Source organism: Microcebus murinus, chromosome 14 (assembly GCF_040939455.1).
Source record: "Microcebus murinus isolate Inina chromosome 14, M.murinus_Inina_mat1.0, whole genome shotgun sequence".
In the NCBI taxonomy this organism is placed as follows: domain Eukaryota; kingdom Metazoa; phylum Chordata; class Mammalia; order Primates; family Cheirogaleidae; genus Microcebus; species Microcebus murinus.
This window is the reverse complement of record NC_134117.1, coordinates 2,472,501-2,491,249: the sequence shown is the minus strand read 5'-3', so window position 1 is coordinate 2,491,249 and position 18,749 is coordinate 2,472,501. Positions and strand designations below refer to the sequence as shown.

Below are 18,749 nucleotides of genomic sequence, written 5' to 3'. Positions count from 1 at the left end.
GAGATGCCGTCCTGTGTTTCCTCTGGAAGTTGCTTATGTAGCTTGGGCGTTCACGGTTAGCTCTGTCACACGTCTCAGACTATGGTCTCCATGCGATGCAAGGTGGGAGGTGGTTTTCCTCCCCAGGTGGACGTCAGTTGCTTTAGAGAGTATTTCCTTCTTCCCTCGAATCGTCATGTCTTGTCAGAACTCAGGTGGCAGCACACAGAGCAGTCTTTTCTCTGGACTCGTGTTCTGTCCCATGGATCTGTCTGTCTGTCCTTACACCAGTGCCACACGGTCTCACCTACTGCGGCTGTGGGTTTTTTTGTTTTGTTTTTTTTTTTGTTTTTTTTTTTTTGAGACAGAGTCTCACTTTGTTGCCCAGGCTAGAGTGAGTGCCGTGGCGTCAGCCTAGCTCACAGCAACCTCAAACTCCTGGGCTTGAGTGATCCTTCTGCCTCAGCCTCCTGAGTAGCTGGGACTACAGGCATGAGCCACCATGCCCGGCTAATCTTTTCTATGTATATTTTTAGTTGGCCAATGAATTTCTTTCTATTTGTAGTAGAGACGGGGTCTTGCTCTTGCTGAGGCTGGTTTTGAACTCCTGACCTGGAGCAAATCCGCCCGCCTCGGCCTCCCAGAGTGCTAGGATTACAGGCGTGAGCCACCGCGCCTGGCCTACTGCGGCTATTTAACAGATACAGGACTCCTGGGATTTTCCACTCCACCTTTCACCTGTTTTGGTGAATTTGTTCATTGTTTCCTGTGTTGTCCGATGTAACGACACCCTCCTCGTAGCCTTCCATGTTCATGGTATCTGTGACAATGCTTTCTTCTCGGCCCTCTCCCAGCGTCACTCTGCTCTCCAGATCGTGTTGGCCTCTCTGCAGCCTCAGGACCCTTGCACGTGCTGTCCCCTCTGCCTGGAGGACTCGTCCCCCTCAACTTCGCTTTGTTAATTCCTCACCAGTCTCCAAGGCGCACCAACGCGTGACTTCTGGGAGAGAGCTTCCTGTTTCTCAAACCCCCTCGTTCCTGCGATTGGCCGAGGCTAGGGAAGGCCCTTTCAGCTCTGTGTTCTCAAAGCACCGAATGCTTTTCCTGTGCAGCACTTACTGCGACTGCTCTTAAATTCTCGTGTAATAAACGTGGAGATTTAGCACGTCGCTGAACGGGACGACTCGATATTTCCCAGAAGTCACTTGTCCCCAAGCTATAAATTCTGTACCGTATCAAACTGATTATAAAATTATGTAGGAGAGTATATGCACAAAAATAGCTAAGAGAATCTTAGAAGATTCTGAGAGAAGGTTTGCCTTTCTAGGAATAAAAATATATTTTTGAAAACTGCAGAAATCAACAAATAGATAGTATCTGGGCAGGAAAACCCAATTTCAGTAAAAGAAAATTTATAAAAGGAATTTAGAAGCTGATAATGTGATACATGAAATCAGTGGAAAAGATGAGCCGACCACTCGATATACGGTTTGGGGATAATATTTTTCCCATTTGGAAAGAAAGAAAGTTAAATTTCTCCACATGTCAAACATAAAACAAAATCCTGGAGAGATTAAGGAACTAAAAGTTAAAACTATGAGAACTATCAAAGTACTGGGATAAAATGTAAGATAATTTTGTTTTTTAATCTTAGAATGGAGATTATCTTCCCAAAAAAAAAAAAAAAAGAAGAAGAAGAAGAAAAGAAACTAGAAGCCATAAAGGAAAATATTGACTTACCCTCCCCTAGTCTGTGGCTTGTCTTTTCCTTCTCTTAATGGAATCATTTTGAAGGTCAGCATTTCGTGATTGTAATGTATCATTTGTTTCATGGTTACAGCTCTTTGTGTTCTGTTTAGTATATCTCTGCCACAGGTTATAAAGATATTCTCCCATACCATCTCCTAAAAACCTTATTGTTTTATCTTTCGCATTTAGCTGGGCTTGACTTTGGCCATGTGGTGTGAAATGGGGGTCAGGGGAGGCACAGCCATGGGCATTTCTGTTCTCTGTCCCATCCCACTGGGTTTCAGTCTGTCTTCGCACCAGGAATGCATTGTTTTGACTACTGCAGCTTTAAAATAAGCTTTACGATCTGGTGGTCCAGCTTTTAAAGTTTTACTTTTCTTCAAGATTATGTGGCTCTCCTTAGCCCTTTGCCTGTCTGTGTAAATTTCAGAATCATCGATTTCCACCAAAGTGAACTAGCTGCCACCCGGATTCTGCTCAATCTGCAGGTCAATTTGGGGCAAACGGCGTCTTTACAACATTGAGTTTTCTAATCCATGGACATGGTATATCTCTCCAGTTATTTAAACCTTTAAACATTTTTTTTTCTCAATTATGTTTTTGTGGTTTTCAGTGTGCCAGTTTTAAATAACTTTATTTTTAGATATTTGATGTTTCACCAGCATTGCGAACGTCTTTTTTTTATAGAATCTTTTGAATTTTTCACTTTCTAATTATTTGTTACCATAGGGTTGTTCTTCGGTAGCAAAGAATGTAACATTTTTCAACAGAGGACTGGTTGCATAAATGAGCTTTCATCTCTGCAGTGGATTCTTCCACAGCCGGCTGGAAAGAATGAGCCAGATCCACAGGTGCTGACAGGGACAAATCCTCCGGGGGAAGCAAGATGAGAATAACATGAAAATTATGATCCATCTTTTGGTCTTTTAAGACTATATTTAAATTTCTGTCTGTCGGTAAAGTCCTTCCAACAGAGTCTAGGAAGACTGACAGCCCACTGCCCGTGAGTCGGCAAGGTTCAGGGAGAGCTGAGATGAGGATGAACCTTTCCCTCCCAGCACACGTTCGTTGCTTTTATTTTTACAATAAGCCTGGATTACTAGAAAGCCAAAAAAAAAAAAAAAAGGATTATCGTCAGTTTAATGCCTGCCTTTCTTCAGCTCCCAACCTGGCCCACCACAAGGCTTCCACAAATACTCAGAATGGAGTTGACATTCGGGGACCCACCAGCCTGCACGGAGGCTGCCGGGTGTAAGCGTGGAGCCCCTGCCGTGCAGGAGAGCGTAGGCTGGCCAGCACGGCTGCTGTGCGCTATGGAGCAGGGTCACGGTGGACGGTGAAAGGCTCGGATGCTCAATGGACCGACGGAGCGTGGCGTGGAGCCACGCATCCTGGGCATGGGGGCAGATGCCACGGTCCAGGCTCCTTCCTCTTTTCTGTGCCACGGACCCCTGTGTCGGGCTGGTGATGCCTGTGGACCCCTTTCTCAGAACAGTGTTTCCAAGCGCACACAAATAAGACACATAGGACCACTAAGAAAATTAATTCTATTGCGTAGTTATCAAAACTTTTAAAATGAAATATGTAATATTGTTATGAAAGTGCTTCCTTGTTAATGCATTCAATGACAAGATCTGGGAGGTTTGCTAATTGCTAAAATTCCCAAGTCATGTGATAACCATAAACAGTCTTTCAAGATCTCTGCAAAATGTCCCCGATACCGCTAAATCTACTGTAGCTTGTTGCTTATATTCATGAGGGAACGAAACGCAAAATTTTATAGTGGTTAGTGAAAATAAAGATGTAATTTTGTTTTCCCTGCAAGCTCACGGACCCTAGGTTGCGTGACCCTTGGTTGAAGGCATGGTGAGGAACCCTGTTTCCCTGAACACCGGGTTTGCAGGAGCTGGGGTGCTAGGAGTAGCAATACCCCACGCAGAGAAGCCCCTCCCCTCGGGGCTTACGCTCTGTGGGGAGGGGTGGGGGGGGGCAAGGACACAACACAGGAGTTGGGTAAGTCAAACCTGTGCTTGCTTAAACAGTGCAAGTGCCAAGCAGAAAACTAACATGGAAGGGCGGGGAGGGTGTGCGGCTGAGGGCTGGGGTGAGGGTGTTAATTTTAGGCAGGGGAAGGGGACAGAGGAAGACATGAGTTGGGGAGCACAGCAGATGCTTTTGCAGAGGAGAGTTCCAGAGAGAGGGAACAGCAGAGACACAGCCTCAGGCAGGCGCTTACCTGGGGCACAGGCAAGCCACCTGGGCGGGAGGAGAGGGCAGGGCAGTGGGTCTTCGTGTCTGCTGGAAGGTCCTCGAAGGTGTGTGCCTTTCCTGTTAAAGGACCCTCTGGCTGCCGTGCTGAGCCAGGTAGAGGTCCAGGGCGGGGCAGGAGCAAGGGGGAGCCGCCACCCGCCGGGGAGCGCTGACGTGGCTCAGAGCAGGGTGACAGGTGGGGTCCACCGAGACCCAAGATCCAACTTAACGGGATGACTGGTTTTAAAGAAATTTAAGAAAAGAACTAGTATGTTCGAAACAGTAAGACTGAGTATTCTGGAATGTTGGGGAAGTAATTAAACGGTTTTTAAAAGCCATCTTGAAGAATTTTTTTTCCCTTCCAGGAGGAATTTAACTTTGGGAGCGGCCTTAGAGGGGAAGCCGTGCGAGTGAGAGTTCCACGGGAGACCGCGGCAGCCGTGGAAGGGGCCGGGCCAGGGCTGGGCAGGCCCTCGCGGGGAGCCTGGACTGACATCAGGGTCACCCCAGGCAGGAGGCGGGGGCTCCTGCCTGGTCTTCACTTCAGTGGCCTGGAGCTAGAAGCCAGGTGGGGCCTGTGAGGCCACCTTACCCTTCCAGGCTGTGCGGACGCCAAGCAGCCCCTCCTGGGGAGCAGACGGAGGGAGGGCCCTGGCCCAGCTCGGGGCAAAGACGTAGCGGCGCCCCGGATAGCACGTGCCCGAGAGACGCCCCAGTCCTAGCAGGGCTCTCCAGGAAGTGTGGTTTCCCCAGACCCAAGGAGTAAATCTTCGTGAAAAATGACATTCCTTTTTAATATGCTCTGCAACAGGATGTTTTTATTTCTGATAACAGCTTTACTGAGAAATAGTTCACGTCATACAATTCACCCATTTAAAGTGTACAAGTCAATGGTTTTTAATATATTCATTCCTATGCGCAACTGTTACCACATGATCTAAAAATGATTTTAGATCATTTTTTATCACCTCAAAAAGAAACCCCTACCATTTAGTCATCGCCCCGTCTCTCCCCACCCTGTCCCCTAACCCTAAGCAACTACTGGTCTAAACTGTAGTCACCCTACTCATCTATCAAACCCTAGGTCTTACTTCTTCTCTCAGACCATGTATTTGTACCCATTAATCGATTTCTCTTCATCCTCCCCTCCCCCTTCCTGGCCTCTGATAACCACCAGTTTCTCTCTCCGTGAGATTCCCTGTTCTGGCTCCCACGCGTGCCTGAGAACACGCAGTGTTTGCCTTTCTGTGCTGGGCTGCTTTCACTTGGCATGGTGACCTCCATTTCCACCCATGTTGCTGTAAGTGCGGGATTTCATTCTTTTTTATGGTTGAATCATATTCCATCATGTGTATACACCACATTCTCTTTATCCATCCATCCACTGATGGGCCTTTAGGTTTATCCCGTGTTTCCGGTGTTGTGAACAGTGCTGTGACAATCATGGAGTGCAGGTATCTCTTCCACATGTTGATTTCCTTTCTTTGGGATAATTACCTAGTAGTGGAATTGCTGGATTACATGGTAGTTGTGCTTTTAGTTGTTTGAGGACTGTACTAATTTACATTCCCACCAACAGTGTGTGATGGTCCCCCTTTCTCCGTATCCTTGCCAGCGTCTCCTATTGATTGCCTTCTTGATAAAAACCGCTTTAACTGGGGTGAGATGATATCTCATTGTAGTTGTGATTTGCATTCTCTGATCACTAGTGATGTTGAGCATTTTTTTCATATGCCTTTTGCCCATTTGTATGTCATCTTCTGAGAAATATCTGGTTCAGATCTTTTGCCCATTTTTAATTACATTATTTGGTTTTTTACTATTGAGTTGTTTGAGCTCCTTATATATTCTGGTTATTAATTCTTTGTCAGATGGGTAGTTTGCAAATATTTCCTCCCATCCTGTGGGTTGTCTCTTCACTTTTTTGATTGTTTCCTGTGCTGTGCAGAAGCTGCTTAGCTTGATGTGATCCCATGTGTCCAATTTTGCTTTGGTTATCTTTGCTATTGAGGTCTTACCCAAGAAATCTTTGCCCAGACCAATGCCCTGGAGTGTTTCCCCAATGTTTTCTTCTAGTAGTTTCAAGGTTTCAGGTCTTAGATTTAAGTCTTTAATCCATTTTGATTTAAGTATTTTGTGTATGCTAAGAGATAGGGGTCTAGTTTCATTCTTCTATGTACGGTTATCCAGTTTCCCCAGCACCATTTATTAAAGAGACTGTCCTTTTCCCATTGTATGTTCTTGGCAGCCCTGTCAAAGATGAGTTGGCTGTAAATGCTTAGATTTATATCTGGGTACTCTACTCTTTTACATCGGTCTATGTGTCTGTTTGTATGCCAGTACCATGCTGATTTGATTACTCTGGCTTTGTAGTAAATTTTGAAGTCAGGAAGTGTGATGCCTCCAGCTATTATCTGACTTTTTGATTATAGGCATCCTACTAGATGCTATCTCATTGTAATTTGGACTTACATTTACCTCATAATTAATGTTGAGCATCTTTTCATGTGTTAATTGTAAATTTGTATATCTTTGGAGAAATGTCTATTCAGATCATTTGCCCATTTTTAAATTGAGTTATTTGTCTTCATTATTGATTTGTAAGAGTTCATGATATATTCTGGATACAAGTCCCTTATCGGATATATTTAATATAATTTGCAAATACTTTCTCCCATTCTTGGGTTGTCTTTTCACTTTGATAGTGTCTTTTGAAGCATAGGCGTTTTTAGTTTTGATGAAGTCAATTTATCTTTTTTCTTTTGTGGCTCATGTTTTTGATATCACATCTAAAACTTGTGTCGCATCCATTGTGCCAAACAGTTGCTAAATTCCTGTCACAGCCATTGTCAAGTCTGAAGTCAAGAAGAGCATTCTGTTTTCTTCTAAGAGTTTTATAGTTGAGTTTTTACATTTAGGTCTTTGACCCATTTTGAGTTAACTTTTGTATATGGCATGAGGTTAAGAATCCAAGTTTGTTCTTTTTCTTGTGGCTGTCCAGTTGTTCCACACATTTGTTGAAGAGACCATTCTTTTCCTGTTGAGTGGTCTTGACACCCTTGTCAAAACTCAGTTGACCACAGACACACAAATTTATTTCTGGACTCTCAACTCTATTCCGTTGATCTGTCTCATGGCAGTACCACGAGGATGAGTGTTGCTTTGTAGTATTTTTTGAAAAAAAAAAAAGTGGAAATGTGATTCTAATAGGGATTGCACTGAATTTGAGTATTTTCATTGAACCAGTCTCCACACCTCTCCTCCACCCACCAGTTTCCTGGTCTAGTCTCTGCTTTCTCACCACCACCTCGGCCCCAGTGCAAATCCCAGGTAGCCTTGTAGCATCAGCGCCCAGAAGACTGGCCGGCCTCCGTGTTCCAGGCCAATCGACCTGGCTATGAGTTGGTCATTCCCTGCCTCGGCTGCCACAGCAGAAAGGCCGGGCGTGAGACAGTAGCACTGGCACAGTATTCTCCCAGACCTCACCCTGCCTGTTTGCAGAAAACTTGGAAAATATGGATATAATGTGTAACCTTCTGCCTCCCAGATAAACCACCTGTTAATTTGGCTGTTATTCTGACTAGCATTTTTCCCACACATCTGTATCTATATATATATTAAATATTCTTTCTCGCCTTCTTTCTTCATAGAAATTTACAAATTGGAATTATGTTATGCATACAGTATTATATGCTTGCTTCACTCCATTTTATCTCATTTGGTGTTTGCCATTTTTTTAATACTTGAAACCATAATCTCTGTGGTTTAATAGGATAGATAGTATTCCATTATATGCCTATATAATAATTTGATGACCAATTCCTATTTTTAGCCATTTGGGTTCTTTCCAATTTTTGAATAAATATTATCATAACGGCCAATCTTGTACTTAAAAGTCTTCTCTCATTTCTGATTATTTCCTTGAGATTGATTCTAAGCAGCAGGATTAGTGGGTCAAAGGATATAATATTTTTAAGTGTCTGGATATGATGTCAAGTTGATTTCCAAATTTCCAAGGGCTATCCCAATCTGCTCTTCCACCAACAACTGTAAGAATGCCAGTTTCTCCATCAACTGAGGATTAGCTCTTAAGAAAACTCTTCAAATTTAATAGGTGGAAAACAAAATCCATCTCCTTATTTTAATTTGGCATGCATTTTTAAGGGAGGTTGAATATAATTTGCTAAGCTTATTGATCATTTCTATTGTTCTCTTGTGAATTGACTGTAAATTCGCCTGCTTTTGTTCCTTAGGGTGCTCATCAAGTCTTACTGATTTGCAAAAGCTCATTGTCTGTTACGAATATAAGCCCTTTGTGGGTGCAGTGCTCTCTCCTCTCTCTGCTGGGGCTCCATCCCCACACCCGCCCTGGGTTCTGCCAACCCACCGTAGCAGCACTGTGCAGTGAAGCATTGGTCCCCTCTAGGCAGAAACGACTCAGTGTTGGCTCATGAGCCTTGCCCCGTGATGGCCCAGTGAGCTGCATGACGCCCGGTCGCTCGCAGCCTACCAAAGCGCAGAGTTGGGAGAGGGCGTGGTGGGCTGGGCCAGCTTGGCGGGAGACACCCATGTTCCCTTCTGACCCTTAGTTTCTTGTTCGGCCGACGCCTCTAACTTTCTTGTTACTTGCTCTGAGTCTGCCAGCAAAGGCCATTATCAGTCACTTTTATTTTCCTCCTCTTTGTCCCATCCTGCCGCCCACCGTCCCCTTGCCAGCAGGAACAGAAGCTGACTCTCACTGAGCCCTGTGGGTGCCCGCCGAGGGGCTGAGCCCTTGCAGCCCAGCCCCCACGCTGCCCTCCCAGCCCTGCACCATGTGACCAGCTCAGCGTGCACGCCCGTGGTCCCTGCCAGCACTGGAGATGCTGCGTGGCCTCGAGAGGCACCTGTGCACACAGGCATCGTGGCCCCTCCTACCGCCCCATGTGTGGACCACACGTTGACACGAGGAAGCCCATGGGAAGCTCGGGGAAGCGGCTCTGCAGAGGCCACCTCGTGGTTGCACAGGCCCTGGGAGACATAATCCTCTGCCCCCGGTGTTGGGAGCATGGACGTGTGGCATTGGGTATGTCCTGCAGCGAGGCCTCCTGAACCCCAGCTGACCTCCTGGACAGGCCAGTTCCCATCTATGGCCCGGCCAGTGGCCTTGGCAGAATTGGGCAGCCTGGTTGAGATCTTCCAGGGAAGTGTGACTTCTCCTTGCCTGCACCTACGTGGTGTGTGTGTGTCTCTCTCATCATTTCTGTGTCTCTCTCTCTCTCTCTCTCTCTCTCTCTCTCTCTGTCTTTGTCTCTCATCTTTCTCTCTCTCAATTCCTGAAGATATCTGAAACCCGAATTAGTGCAAAGAGCGTGGGGATTAGAGATTGGAGACTTCATCTGGTGTCTGGTCTTTCCAGCCTCGTGACCCTAGGCTGTCATCTGACCTCCCTGGACGGAGGCTTCACCACCTAGGCGTGGCCCCGGTGCAGAGCTGCACGAGAGGCCCGGAGGAGACGCCGTGAGACACAGTGCTCCGTAGACCACCAGGGGCTGCAAGGTGAGTGCTTGCTGTTTGAAAATGTGAGAATATTCTACTCACTTTAGAGAGTCTGTCATAAGAGACGGTCTCCGGGGAATCTTGGATCAGAAATTACGTCCATTTGCTCCTGAAGCAGTGCCTACCCTCGTCTTGTCCCTGGCCCCAATTCTGCCAGAGGGACACAACACCCTTCTAGACTCCCGCAGTCTCAGGCACTTGGTGAGGCCTTTGCTTCCTACTCTGGGGCCACTCAGCCGTGACCAGGTGCCCCCCATACGGAGGGGGAAGGGGAGGAAGGCACCGGCGTGTGTCTCTTCAAGACACTCGGGTCTCTCCAGGGTCCCAGGAGGCCAGTGGGAAAGCTAGAGGCTGGTGGCCTCAGCCAGCCCCTGGGAAGACTTGCAGGGAGCCCCGGGGTCCCCGCCCCGAAGTGGCCAGGGAAGGCTTTGGGGAGGAGAACGCTGGGGCTTAGACTGATGGCTGAGTGGGAGTCAGCGAGGTTCTCTCTCTGCCCAGATCATGACGTCATGGCGTGTGGGGACCAGGTGCCTGCGGGGCTCTAGGTCGTCCTGCGTAGACGCTGGCCCTGGTGTGTGCAGACAGACCCAGCAGCCTGTGTGAGACACTCCAAACGGGCCGTGCTCCCTGGAGAGCGTGCGTCTGTGGGCCAGCACGGACCCTGAGAGCAGGCCTGGGAACCACCCTGCGCTTTGCGGAGGACGAGGTCCCCGGGCTTTACGCTGTGGCTGGACTCAGCCGACGGACACCTGCTCTTGCCGTAGGGGCTCCGTCGGCCGGGGGTGCGGTGGGGGCCGTGTCCACACTGTCTCCCCAGCCCCGGAATGGCAAGGCGCTCCCTGTGGAACCTGCGGCTCTACGTGGGGACATGACAAATGACCAAAAAATCAATTTGTAATCTGATTGGAGGTTTTTGATTTCCTCTGATGAGTTTAAATTTCATTAAAAGCAACCTTATTCCAACATAAAAGGAATCCTTGAAGGGTAAAACAGGGGATTGTCTCACCGAGTATAAAGCATCCCAACTCTTTTGTGTGATTTATTCATGGCATTAATTGGGAGGGCCAACCTGTGGTGTCCGTTGGCAGCTGCGCCCTTATCAGGGGCTGGGATCGGCCCGGCCAGCTCAAAGCACAAGGACTCACATTCAAACACCCCTCTTTGGCATATTGACACTTCAGTTATCAACAGCCCTTTTCATCTGCTGGGAGGGAGATCGCAGCTCTCGGGGCCAGAGCGAGCCACAAATCACCGCGGCGCTGCCCCTGCATTCTCTTAATTGTATGTATTCTCTGGAAAAATGATCATTGTGGCCTCTTGTCTTGATGAGAAATTGACATTTCTGAGGACTTCTTTGGGCGCTGCAAGCCCGGGAGATAAGGCCCGGCGTTGTTTTAAAGGAGGGCAGCCTTTCTTCCCTTCCCGGGCCGCCCACTGCCCTCGTTGGCCCACTTGATGAGTATGGATTTCATGAGGTCTTTTTCAGCATTTGAACTATAAAAAGGTTCAGAACGACACCACCCCTTATAGACAAAAGATAACCTTGCCCTTTGAATATATTGATTCTTTATTAACTAGGCTGTTTAATGCAATGAAATGAGGCATTAGATTGAAGCCCATTTCAAGTGCTTTGAATAATCTTTAAAAGCTTTGAAAGACCTTAAAAGGCGGCCTGACCGGGAGTGGCACACACGCTGAAAGAACGCAGCCCCTGCTTCGCATTGCAGGCGCAAACGGGGCACGACGTCCCTGTTCCCAGGTGACCGCCAGCTGGGCATTCCTGGCACCGGTTCCGAGTGGGAAGGGGGTGACTTGTGGGGCGACGCCCTCTCCGGCCCCAGCCTCCAGCAACCTGGGAGGGGCCGGGCAGCGGGCGGGCTGCAGGTTTGCAGCCACGAGCTCCTTCTGCTGTCTCTTTACGGCTGAAATAAGGACCTGATTGTCACTGGCAGGAGAAAAAGGTATTCACAAGTTTCTTTATGTTTTGAATAATTGTTTCCTGTTTTGCCGCCGCAGAACGAGTAATTAAGATGACATTTGTGAGTACTAATTTGGATCACACTTACACGTAAGTGTTAGGGAGCTGCAAGCCAAAACACGCAGACCCGGCCTTTCATTGAGGAGAAAATGAGAAGCGCCGGGTGGGAGGGAACGGGAGCCAGGGCCCCCACAGGAGCCGCGGCCTCGGCATCAGAGCGCCCCGGTGCTGGCTCGTCATGGGCAGTGCAATCGGCTGCACTTAGGCACAGATGACAGTGGCCGGGGCAGGGCTTGGGGTCCGTTGTGCCAGTGAGGTGGATGGACGTGGATTGGTGTCCCTCACGTCCGACCTCAGCCAGCACTGGTCTGGGTGCCCCCCGCCCACCTGCAGACGTTGCTGCTGCACGTCCCTGACCTGGTTCTCGCCCAGGCGACACAACAGTGATACAAAAGGAGTGTGTTAGAGGGGGCCGGACCTGCCAAACCCTCCAGTTCAGGGGCAGGAAGGGCTGGGGGCAGCAGGGTCATAGAGCCCCCCCCCATGAGACTTGGGGTTGTTTGCACACTCAGACACCAGTGTTTGAACCATGATTGTGCCACCCCAGCGTGGCTGTGGCCCCCGAATGTCTGAGACACAGAAACATCGTGCAGAGCACAACACATGTATGCATGCAGAGCACAACACATGTATGCGTGCAGAGCACAACACATGTATAGACGGTGCCTCTGTGATCAGAACCATCCACGCAGTGACTTGGCGTGTTTCTGCCTGCAGGTGTGATGACTGCGGGCTGACACCTTCGTGGGAGGTTCTCCTACAGGTCATTTTCATATCGCCCCAGACACGGCTTCGGAACCCAGGATGTGCAAACGAACCCTCCCCCCACCGTGGAACTCTCTGGGTATGTTTAGCCAGCCGTTATTAATAATCAGAACAAAATTACCAAAGGTGAAATTCACAGACAAGAAATACTTTAATTAAATATTGTGTAAAATGAACATTTTATACAGTTAAATATCTGAAAAAATGTACAGATAAAACAATCTTATTGTAGGGTCTTTTAACAGTAAAATCTACCATTTAGTGAAGCGCTCAGTCTTGAGACAATGAAGCGATGAGGGTGTTGACTATTTTCATCTAAACACAAACCGAGTGAGTGAGGGCATGAGGAAGCTTGCAAACGTTAACACGTACGTGTGAGCTCTTTTTTAGATCAAACCCTTACTTATACAAAATAAAACGGAGGCAATTTAGTTCCAAAGTGACTTCTCAGGCTTTTCCACGTAGCGAAGCTTTGTCAGCTGTCACAAAGCCAGACTGGGACGCGCTGACCACTGGGGACGTTGTTTAGTCCCTTGAACGAACACTTCTAAGTTGTACATTGCTGTTGATTTTTGTCAAGAAAGTTTTTTTTTTAAAGCCCCTCCTTTTTATTTGAGATTTGATTTCTGCTGCAGTTTGCAAAATGTTGGCTGTGTCTGCAAAGCATTTAGTGCAAAGGGGAAACAAAACCTGACCCTGTTGGTCTCACTGTGGGTTTGGCACTAACAGGCACACTATCTGGAGGAGGCCATTCCAGTTTGAAAAGTACAGACAGTGCTGTTGGATCTGACCACAAAAAAAAAAAAAAAATTAAAAACCAGCAGTGACATTGGCTCCTTGTGAAACCTCTCCGGACTGGAGGGCTGCCTGGCAGGTGCAGAGAACAGCAGAAACGGACCCAGAAGGGAGCGGCGTGTGGAACGGTGGTGGGTTTGTGCTTTTGTGTGTGTGTGCGCACGCACGTGTGTGTTTCACACCACACATCTCCAAACGAAATGTATTGGTTAACAATTGTGGCGTAAGCCTGTGATAAAATAGCACAAAGGTTCTCTTTAAAGAAGTCCACTTTTAAGGCATCAGAGAAGTTGATGTGGCAAACATTTTAATTAAAACATCAGAAGTAAATTCTTATTTTAAACTTTTAGGCCTCTGAATTTTTCCAGTATAAACACCGTTCAGCTATGTGGCAAAGTCGTGGGTGGCAGCTAAAATGACTTTTTACATTCTACCAAAAAGTAAAATAAAATAAAGACACAGCCCCGGACGGTGTCACCTCTCCTTGGCCGCCCCACATGCACAGAGTCTACTAGGGTTTGTCACAGCCGGGTGACACCGTTGTGTTTTGACTATACAACAAACTTTTTTTTTTTTCTCCAAAAGTATTTGTTCAGATAACTTAAAAATAATATAAAAATAAACAATGGATTTGACTTTTCCTCAAAATAATAATAAAAAAAAAAAGGACGGAAAGTCTAAACAATAGCATATTTCTGAGTACAAATGAAATGTAAGGACACTGGTCCATTTGAACGAAACAGATCAAAGAGACAGTTCTTGGCTAATGCTCTTCCCGGTATCACAACACCAGGCCACGATCAAAAACCAACACAGACGAGGAAAAGAAAAAGGTGGGAAAAGCAATGTACAAAATTTCAAAGATAAATACAATATTTATAATTGATATGTTACAAAATAAATCCCTTAGCAACTGCAAGTGTTCATGGGAAAGTAAGTGTGGCGTGAAGACCATTGTATCCCTTATAAGACACATAAGGAATAAAACTTTGTTTTTCTAAATATTTTAAAGTGGATCTGAAAAAAATTCAAGACAAGTGTATAAATATTTAGCTACAACTTTGGCAAAATCACAAAAGTCTACAATTTTATAACCACATACAAAACACATTAGGGAAGAAGGATCTAGAAGTCAAAAGGACAATTTCTGGTACAAGAAACATAGACCTCACAGTAGCCTAAGAATGCAATAGTATACAGTGCTAGCAAAAGTTGAAAAAATGTTGCAGATCACACTTGCTTAACAGGAAGCTCTAGCAGCGGGAGAATATTGGAACCAACAGACAGTAGCATTTTTTTCTCTGTCAGTGTGCTTGTTGAAGGCAAGAGAATTCAATATCAAAGTTACAATTTCTAACTACAATAAGTTACAAAGTTTCATTTCATTAAGATGAAGTTAAGCAATGATAAACCCTCCCTCCCTCCCTGCCACCCCAGATTCTCCTAATCATATAGTCATCCTTTTTTTTTTTTCCAGTTTGATGGCTCATACCTCCTTGGCCCCCTTTTTTTCACCACAAAAAAATATTTCACATTATAGAGATACACAACCATTGTGAATCTAAAGTATGAGTACAGAAAAATGTTTGGAGGCATTTTTCATCAGTGTTTCATGATAATCAAAAACGGTGCATTCACAAAGTTTCTCCCAACACATAGCAATTACTAGACATGGCCAAGACGGAGTCAGAAACTTTATACAAAATAGGCGTCGCTTTGTTTTCCTTATTCTTCAGGACCGAGAAATGCGAAAATATGAGAAAAGTTCAGTCAATAAAATGGAATTGTTCGTGAAGAAGTAGGCTGTTTGCAGGTTGATTCTTAATAGTTTAAATAAAATCTTTAAACAAAGTCTCTTGCGGCATCGCGATTGCTGCTGATTTTTCTGAAGATACTGTTTCCATCAGCATGTCTTAATATGCTAAACAACATGTCCCCTGAAGTCCGTCCTTGGGTGCTGGGTGCTGCAGAAGGTAAACAAAAGTCCCTCACATTGGCGGGACTACCAGCCCAGACATAGCTGCAAGAGAGGAGGACAGAGCGGTTACTGAGGGCAGCCGCGCGCGCTCCCTCACCGCGGCCAGGGGCCGCCCCTCCCTTCGCTCTTGTCACCATGAGGCTTGAGTGGCACAGTTCTCCTTTCCCAGCCGTGGGGGGGTGCTGGGACATCTACTTCCTGGGGTGGGGTGCTTGTGGGGACAACAGCCCCCAGCGTGCTGTCCTACCGCGGCCCTCCTCGAAGGTCCTTTGGCAAAGGCCTGTGACATTTCTGTGCACAAAGACTGCTGCTGCTTCCAATGCACAAACCAGCATTTCCTTCAAAGCAAACGGAGGCCGCCTCTGCAGAGACACACGGCCCAGCCTGGTCACGTCTGCGAGGCCAGCCGAGGTCGGCTCTAGCTCCCTGAGTGAAAATTGGACTTGCCTCAGTTTCCCCCTCTGCTTTCAGGCCTCAGCTCATCGTTCTGCATCGTAACGGTGAGTCAGGGCCTCTCCCAGCCCACGGCCACTCGAGGCCCGCCTGCCCTGACAACAGCCCAAGCCCAGGGCCGGGAGTCACAGCACCGCCTTCGAGAAAGCTCTTTTTTCCTCCTCTTGGAAGAGAAAAAACTTTGCGCTAAAATGCCAAGAGTGGCTGGCGCTTTCAAACGCACTCCTGGTACGAATGTAATTTAAAGTCTTTTAACTATAGTGTTGTTTAATTTTTGAGAATGATTGTTCTCATTAATTTATGTATAACACATTAATACATTTGTTCTTGGAGTGATGTGAGCTTCAATTTCTCAGTTCATTAATTCCAACAATATTAATTTACCTCCGACTCACCGTTACAACTTTATGGTTTGGGAGGCCGGGGCGTGGACCCACTGCTTACGGGGTGCCACCTTTCAACGGGCCCCGACGCCGTGTCCGGGGGCGGGGCCACGGCCCCCCACGCCTGCCTCTAGAGCGATTCTGCTTTGGCGCCCGCTGATGGCTCTCGGCCAGTCGGCGGCGGCACTTGGGGGCCGGGGCGTCCCTACGTGCGCTAGCGGATGTGGTGAAGACAATTATTGCAAATCACGGATACCTTTCCAGTTCCTTTTTTGAGCATTAGTTCATCAAAGTGAAATATCCCACCGACTTCACAAAAGGGCCAGTTTGTCTTCTCCACGGCCACGTCCTCAGCACCCGGCAGAGAGCCTGGCACACAGTAGGCGCTCAGTAAATACTGGTTCAACGGATTCATTTTTTTAAAGGAGTAACTGGATTTGATTGGCACTGGGAGGAGCAAATACCAAAGGTGGTGTCTGAAAGAGGCCAGGCGATGGCCGCTTAACGTGAGTGCGGCGGGCCCCCGGCACCTCAGAGAGCCACGCGCGAGGCCTAGGGCACCCGCGTGGCTTCGCCTGTCCACACTTCACGGGCCACGTGCAGCCTGCACGGCCCACAGGGGCCAGGCGCCCACTCTGAGTGGCCCCGCTGGAGGACAGCTGTGTCCAGGTGGTGCCTCCCACACCCTTCGGGGCTGGCCCTTCTCCCTCCTGAGTCTCTGCAAGAGATGGCTCAGAAAAATCCACTCCCGTGCACAGGCGCACACACGGCCCAGGGACGGCACAGCCTGGCTGGGCTCTCGGTCTGTCACACGAGGCTGAGAACAAAGGCTCAGCCTCAGGATGACGAAAGCAGGCCGATTTGGGGCACCCTGCCACCCTGGGCTCCACGAGGAGCAGGGCACCCCCGATCCCTGTTCTGAGGCTGTTTTCGCCACCTGGTGAAAAGAAGGCTGAGAGCCCAGGAGCTACGGGCAGGGCTGTGCCGTGCGCCGAGAGGTGCCAGGCCCCGGGTGAAGGCCCATGTGCTGAACCAGGCTGAAAATGACCACAGAAGCCCTCGCCATGCTCCTGTTTTCTCTCTTGTGTGGTCCCACCCCTGAGGGTGCGGGTGCTTTACTGCGAGGACTACAGTACGCTGGATGCACAAACTGAACAAAATCTGGCGTTTGCTGGGGCTCAAGGGCCAGGTGTCCTTTCTACGGCTCCTGGGCAGGGCGAGTGGCATCACGGTGGCCCGCAGGAGAGCATGCAACGCCCGAAGGGCGCGAGGCCTCCGCACACACGCCCGGGGAAGGGGCTGAGCTCCCCGGGGCCCGGCCGCCCCCCGGGGCCCGGCCCCAGCCCCCGCGCCGCCCTCACCTTGCAGTCCGTTCCCGTTGGCGCTGGTGCAGGAGGGGGGAGGAGAGGCTTGGGGCCGGACCACGGGTGCGAAGGCGCTCTTCTGTTTCACTGCGGAGATGACATTGGCAGGTGAGAATGAGAAAATGCCGTGTGTGCTGCTACAGTTTGAAGGGAGAGTGACTGAAGAGGCTGCCATGGTGGGGCTGGACGGCACTACTGCAACAAAGCAAACACGGTCAGCACGCGGCACGGCACCGCGCCGCCGCGAGGGGGGGCGCGAAAACAGACACGACATGCTTCCGGCTTGGCCGCTCCCCGGACAGCAGGCAAACCCTTCCGGGGTGGCCTTTCTCTTCCAATTGGACAGCCCCGTTTTGTTCCGATTTTGGTCTCCAACGGGGCCCCGTGGGGGGCCCGTTTCGGGTCATTTTTGACGCCCAGCCTCCAGGGCCACCCTTCCTTTTACCCGGTAAAGCTCACATCGCGGAACGCCCAAGCAATGCCCACACGCGACTGTGCAGTGAACATGAATCTGCGTGATGACGTGTGACAAAAACAGACACTTACTGCCGTAGGGAGAGTTAGCGGAGGAGCCATTAAGAAATCCAGGCGAGCCAGGGACCCCTAGATTGGCCATGGCGCCACTTCCATATCCATTCATGCTAGTGCTGACTGTGTTGTAATTGGACTGCTGGGGAGTACTGCTGGGCACGTATCCTCGCGGGGACACGCTGCTTGTATTGCGACTGTAGCCGACTGTTGAAATCCCCCCCGGCCAAAAACATCGTTATTATCAGCGACAGACACCTGGGGGCGGGGGCTGTTTCCCCGAGAACCTATACATAGCACAAATGCGACATTTCTGAGTGACCTCACGCTTTCCTCCTGCCCTAGCGCCTCTAGCCAGCTCGGGCAACCTCATCGCGCCAACCCGGCCGCAGCTGTCTCCGCGCGGCCCCGCCGGCTCCCACAGGCAGCCGGGCGCGCTTCGATGGCGCCGCCAGTCGCCTCCTCCGCGCGCTTCTCTTCGGAAGCAATTAGCCACAGCTCGGGCTCCTGGCCCGGCCCCCCATGTCCCGTGAACTTTCGGCCTCTGCAGACCTTCAAATGCCACGGCTGACAAGGAGAGCTTGTTTGGGCCGTGACACCCCTGCAAGGTTGTCAGGGGGTGGGGGGGTGCTACGTCTGTGCGGGGGTGGGCAGGGGCCGGCGCCGCGGCTCCCACCACGGGGCGCAGTGGGGCGTGTGCCGAGGTCACTGCCTGCGTGGCTTTGAAGAAGGGACCAAGACGGACCCAAGCGGCACGGTTCGGCAGCCTCGGTGGAGCCGGCCCTGGGCGGGGAAACGCGGCAGCGTCCCTCGTGGATGCGTCGCCGACTTGGAACCCAGACCCCGTCCGGGCGGGCTCCCCACGCCACGGCTGCCTACAGCTGGGCCCGTCCCGGAGGGAAAGCTGTCTCCCATGGATGCGGTAGGGG

The 18,749-nt window shown here is 49.3% G+C and overlaps 1 protein-coding gene across 4 annotated transcripts in view; it reads right to left on the bottom strand.

The window, feature by feature from the left end:
• Window positions 1-12,924: 12,924 nt before the first annotated feature.
• The window catches only part of EBF3 (EBF transcription factor 3), a 122,784-nt gene continuing 116,959 nt past the window's right edge, over window positions 12,925-18,749 (bottom strand). For 2 of the 4 annotated variants that reach the window (XM_012781413.2, XM_012781414.2), the window contains exons 14-16: window positions 17,839-18,027; window positions 17,290-17,379; window positions 12,925-15,134 (exon numbers count right to left, since the gene is read on the bottom strand). In XM_012781413.2, coding sequence (XP_012636867.1) covers window positions 15,103-15,134; window positions 17,290-17,379; window positions 17,839-18,027 — 311 coding nt within the window. In that variant the 3' untranslated portion in view covers window positions 12,925-15,102. Of the gene's footprint in view, window positions 15,135-17,289; window positions 17,488-17,838; window positions 18,028-18,749 lie in introns of all 4 variants that reach the window. The other 2 variants (XM_012781410.2, XM_012781412.2) reach the window with 2 other exon arrangements.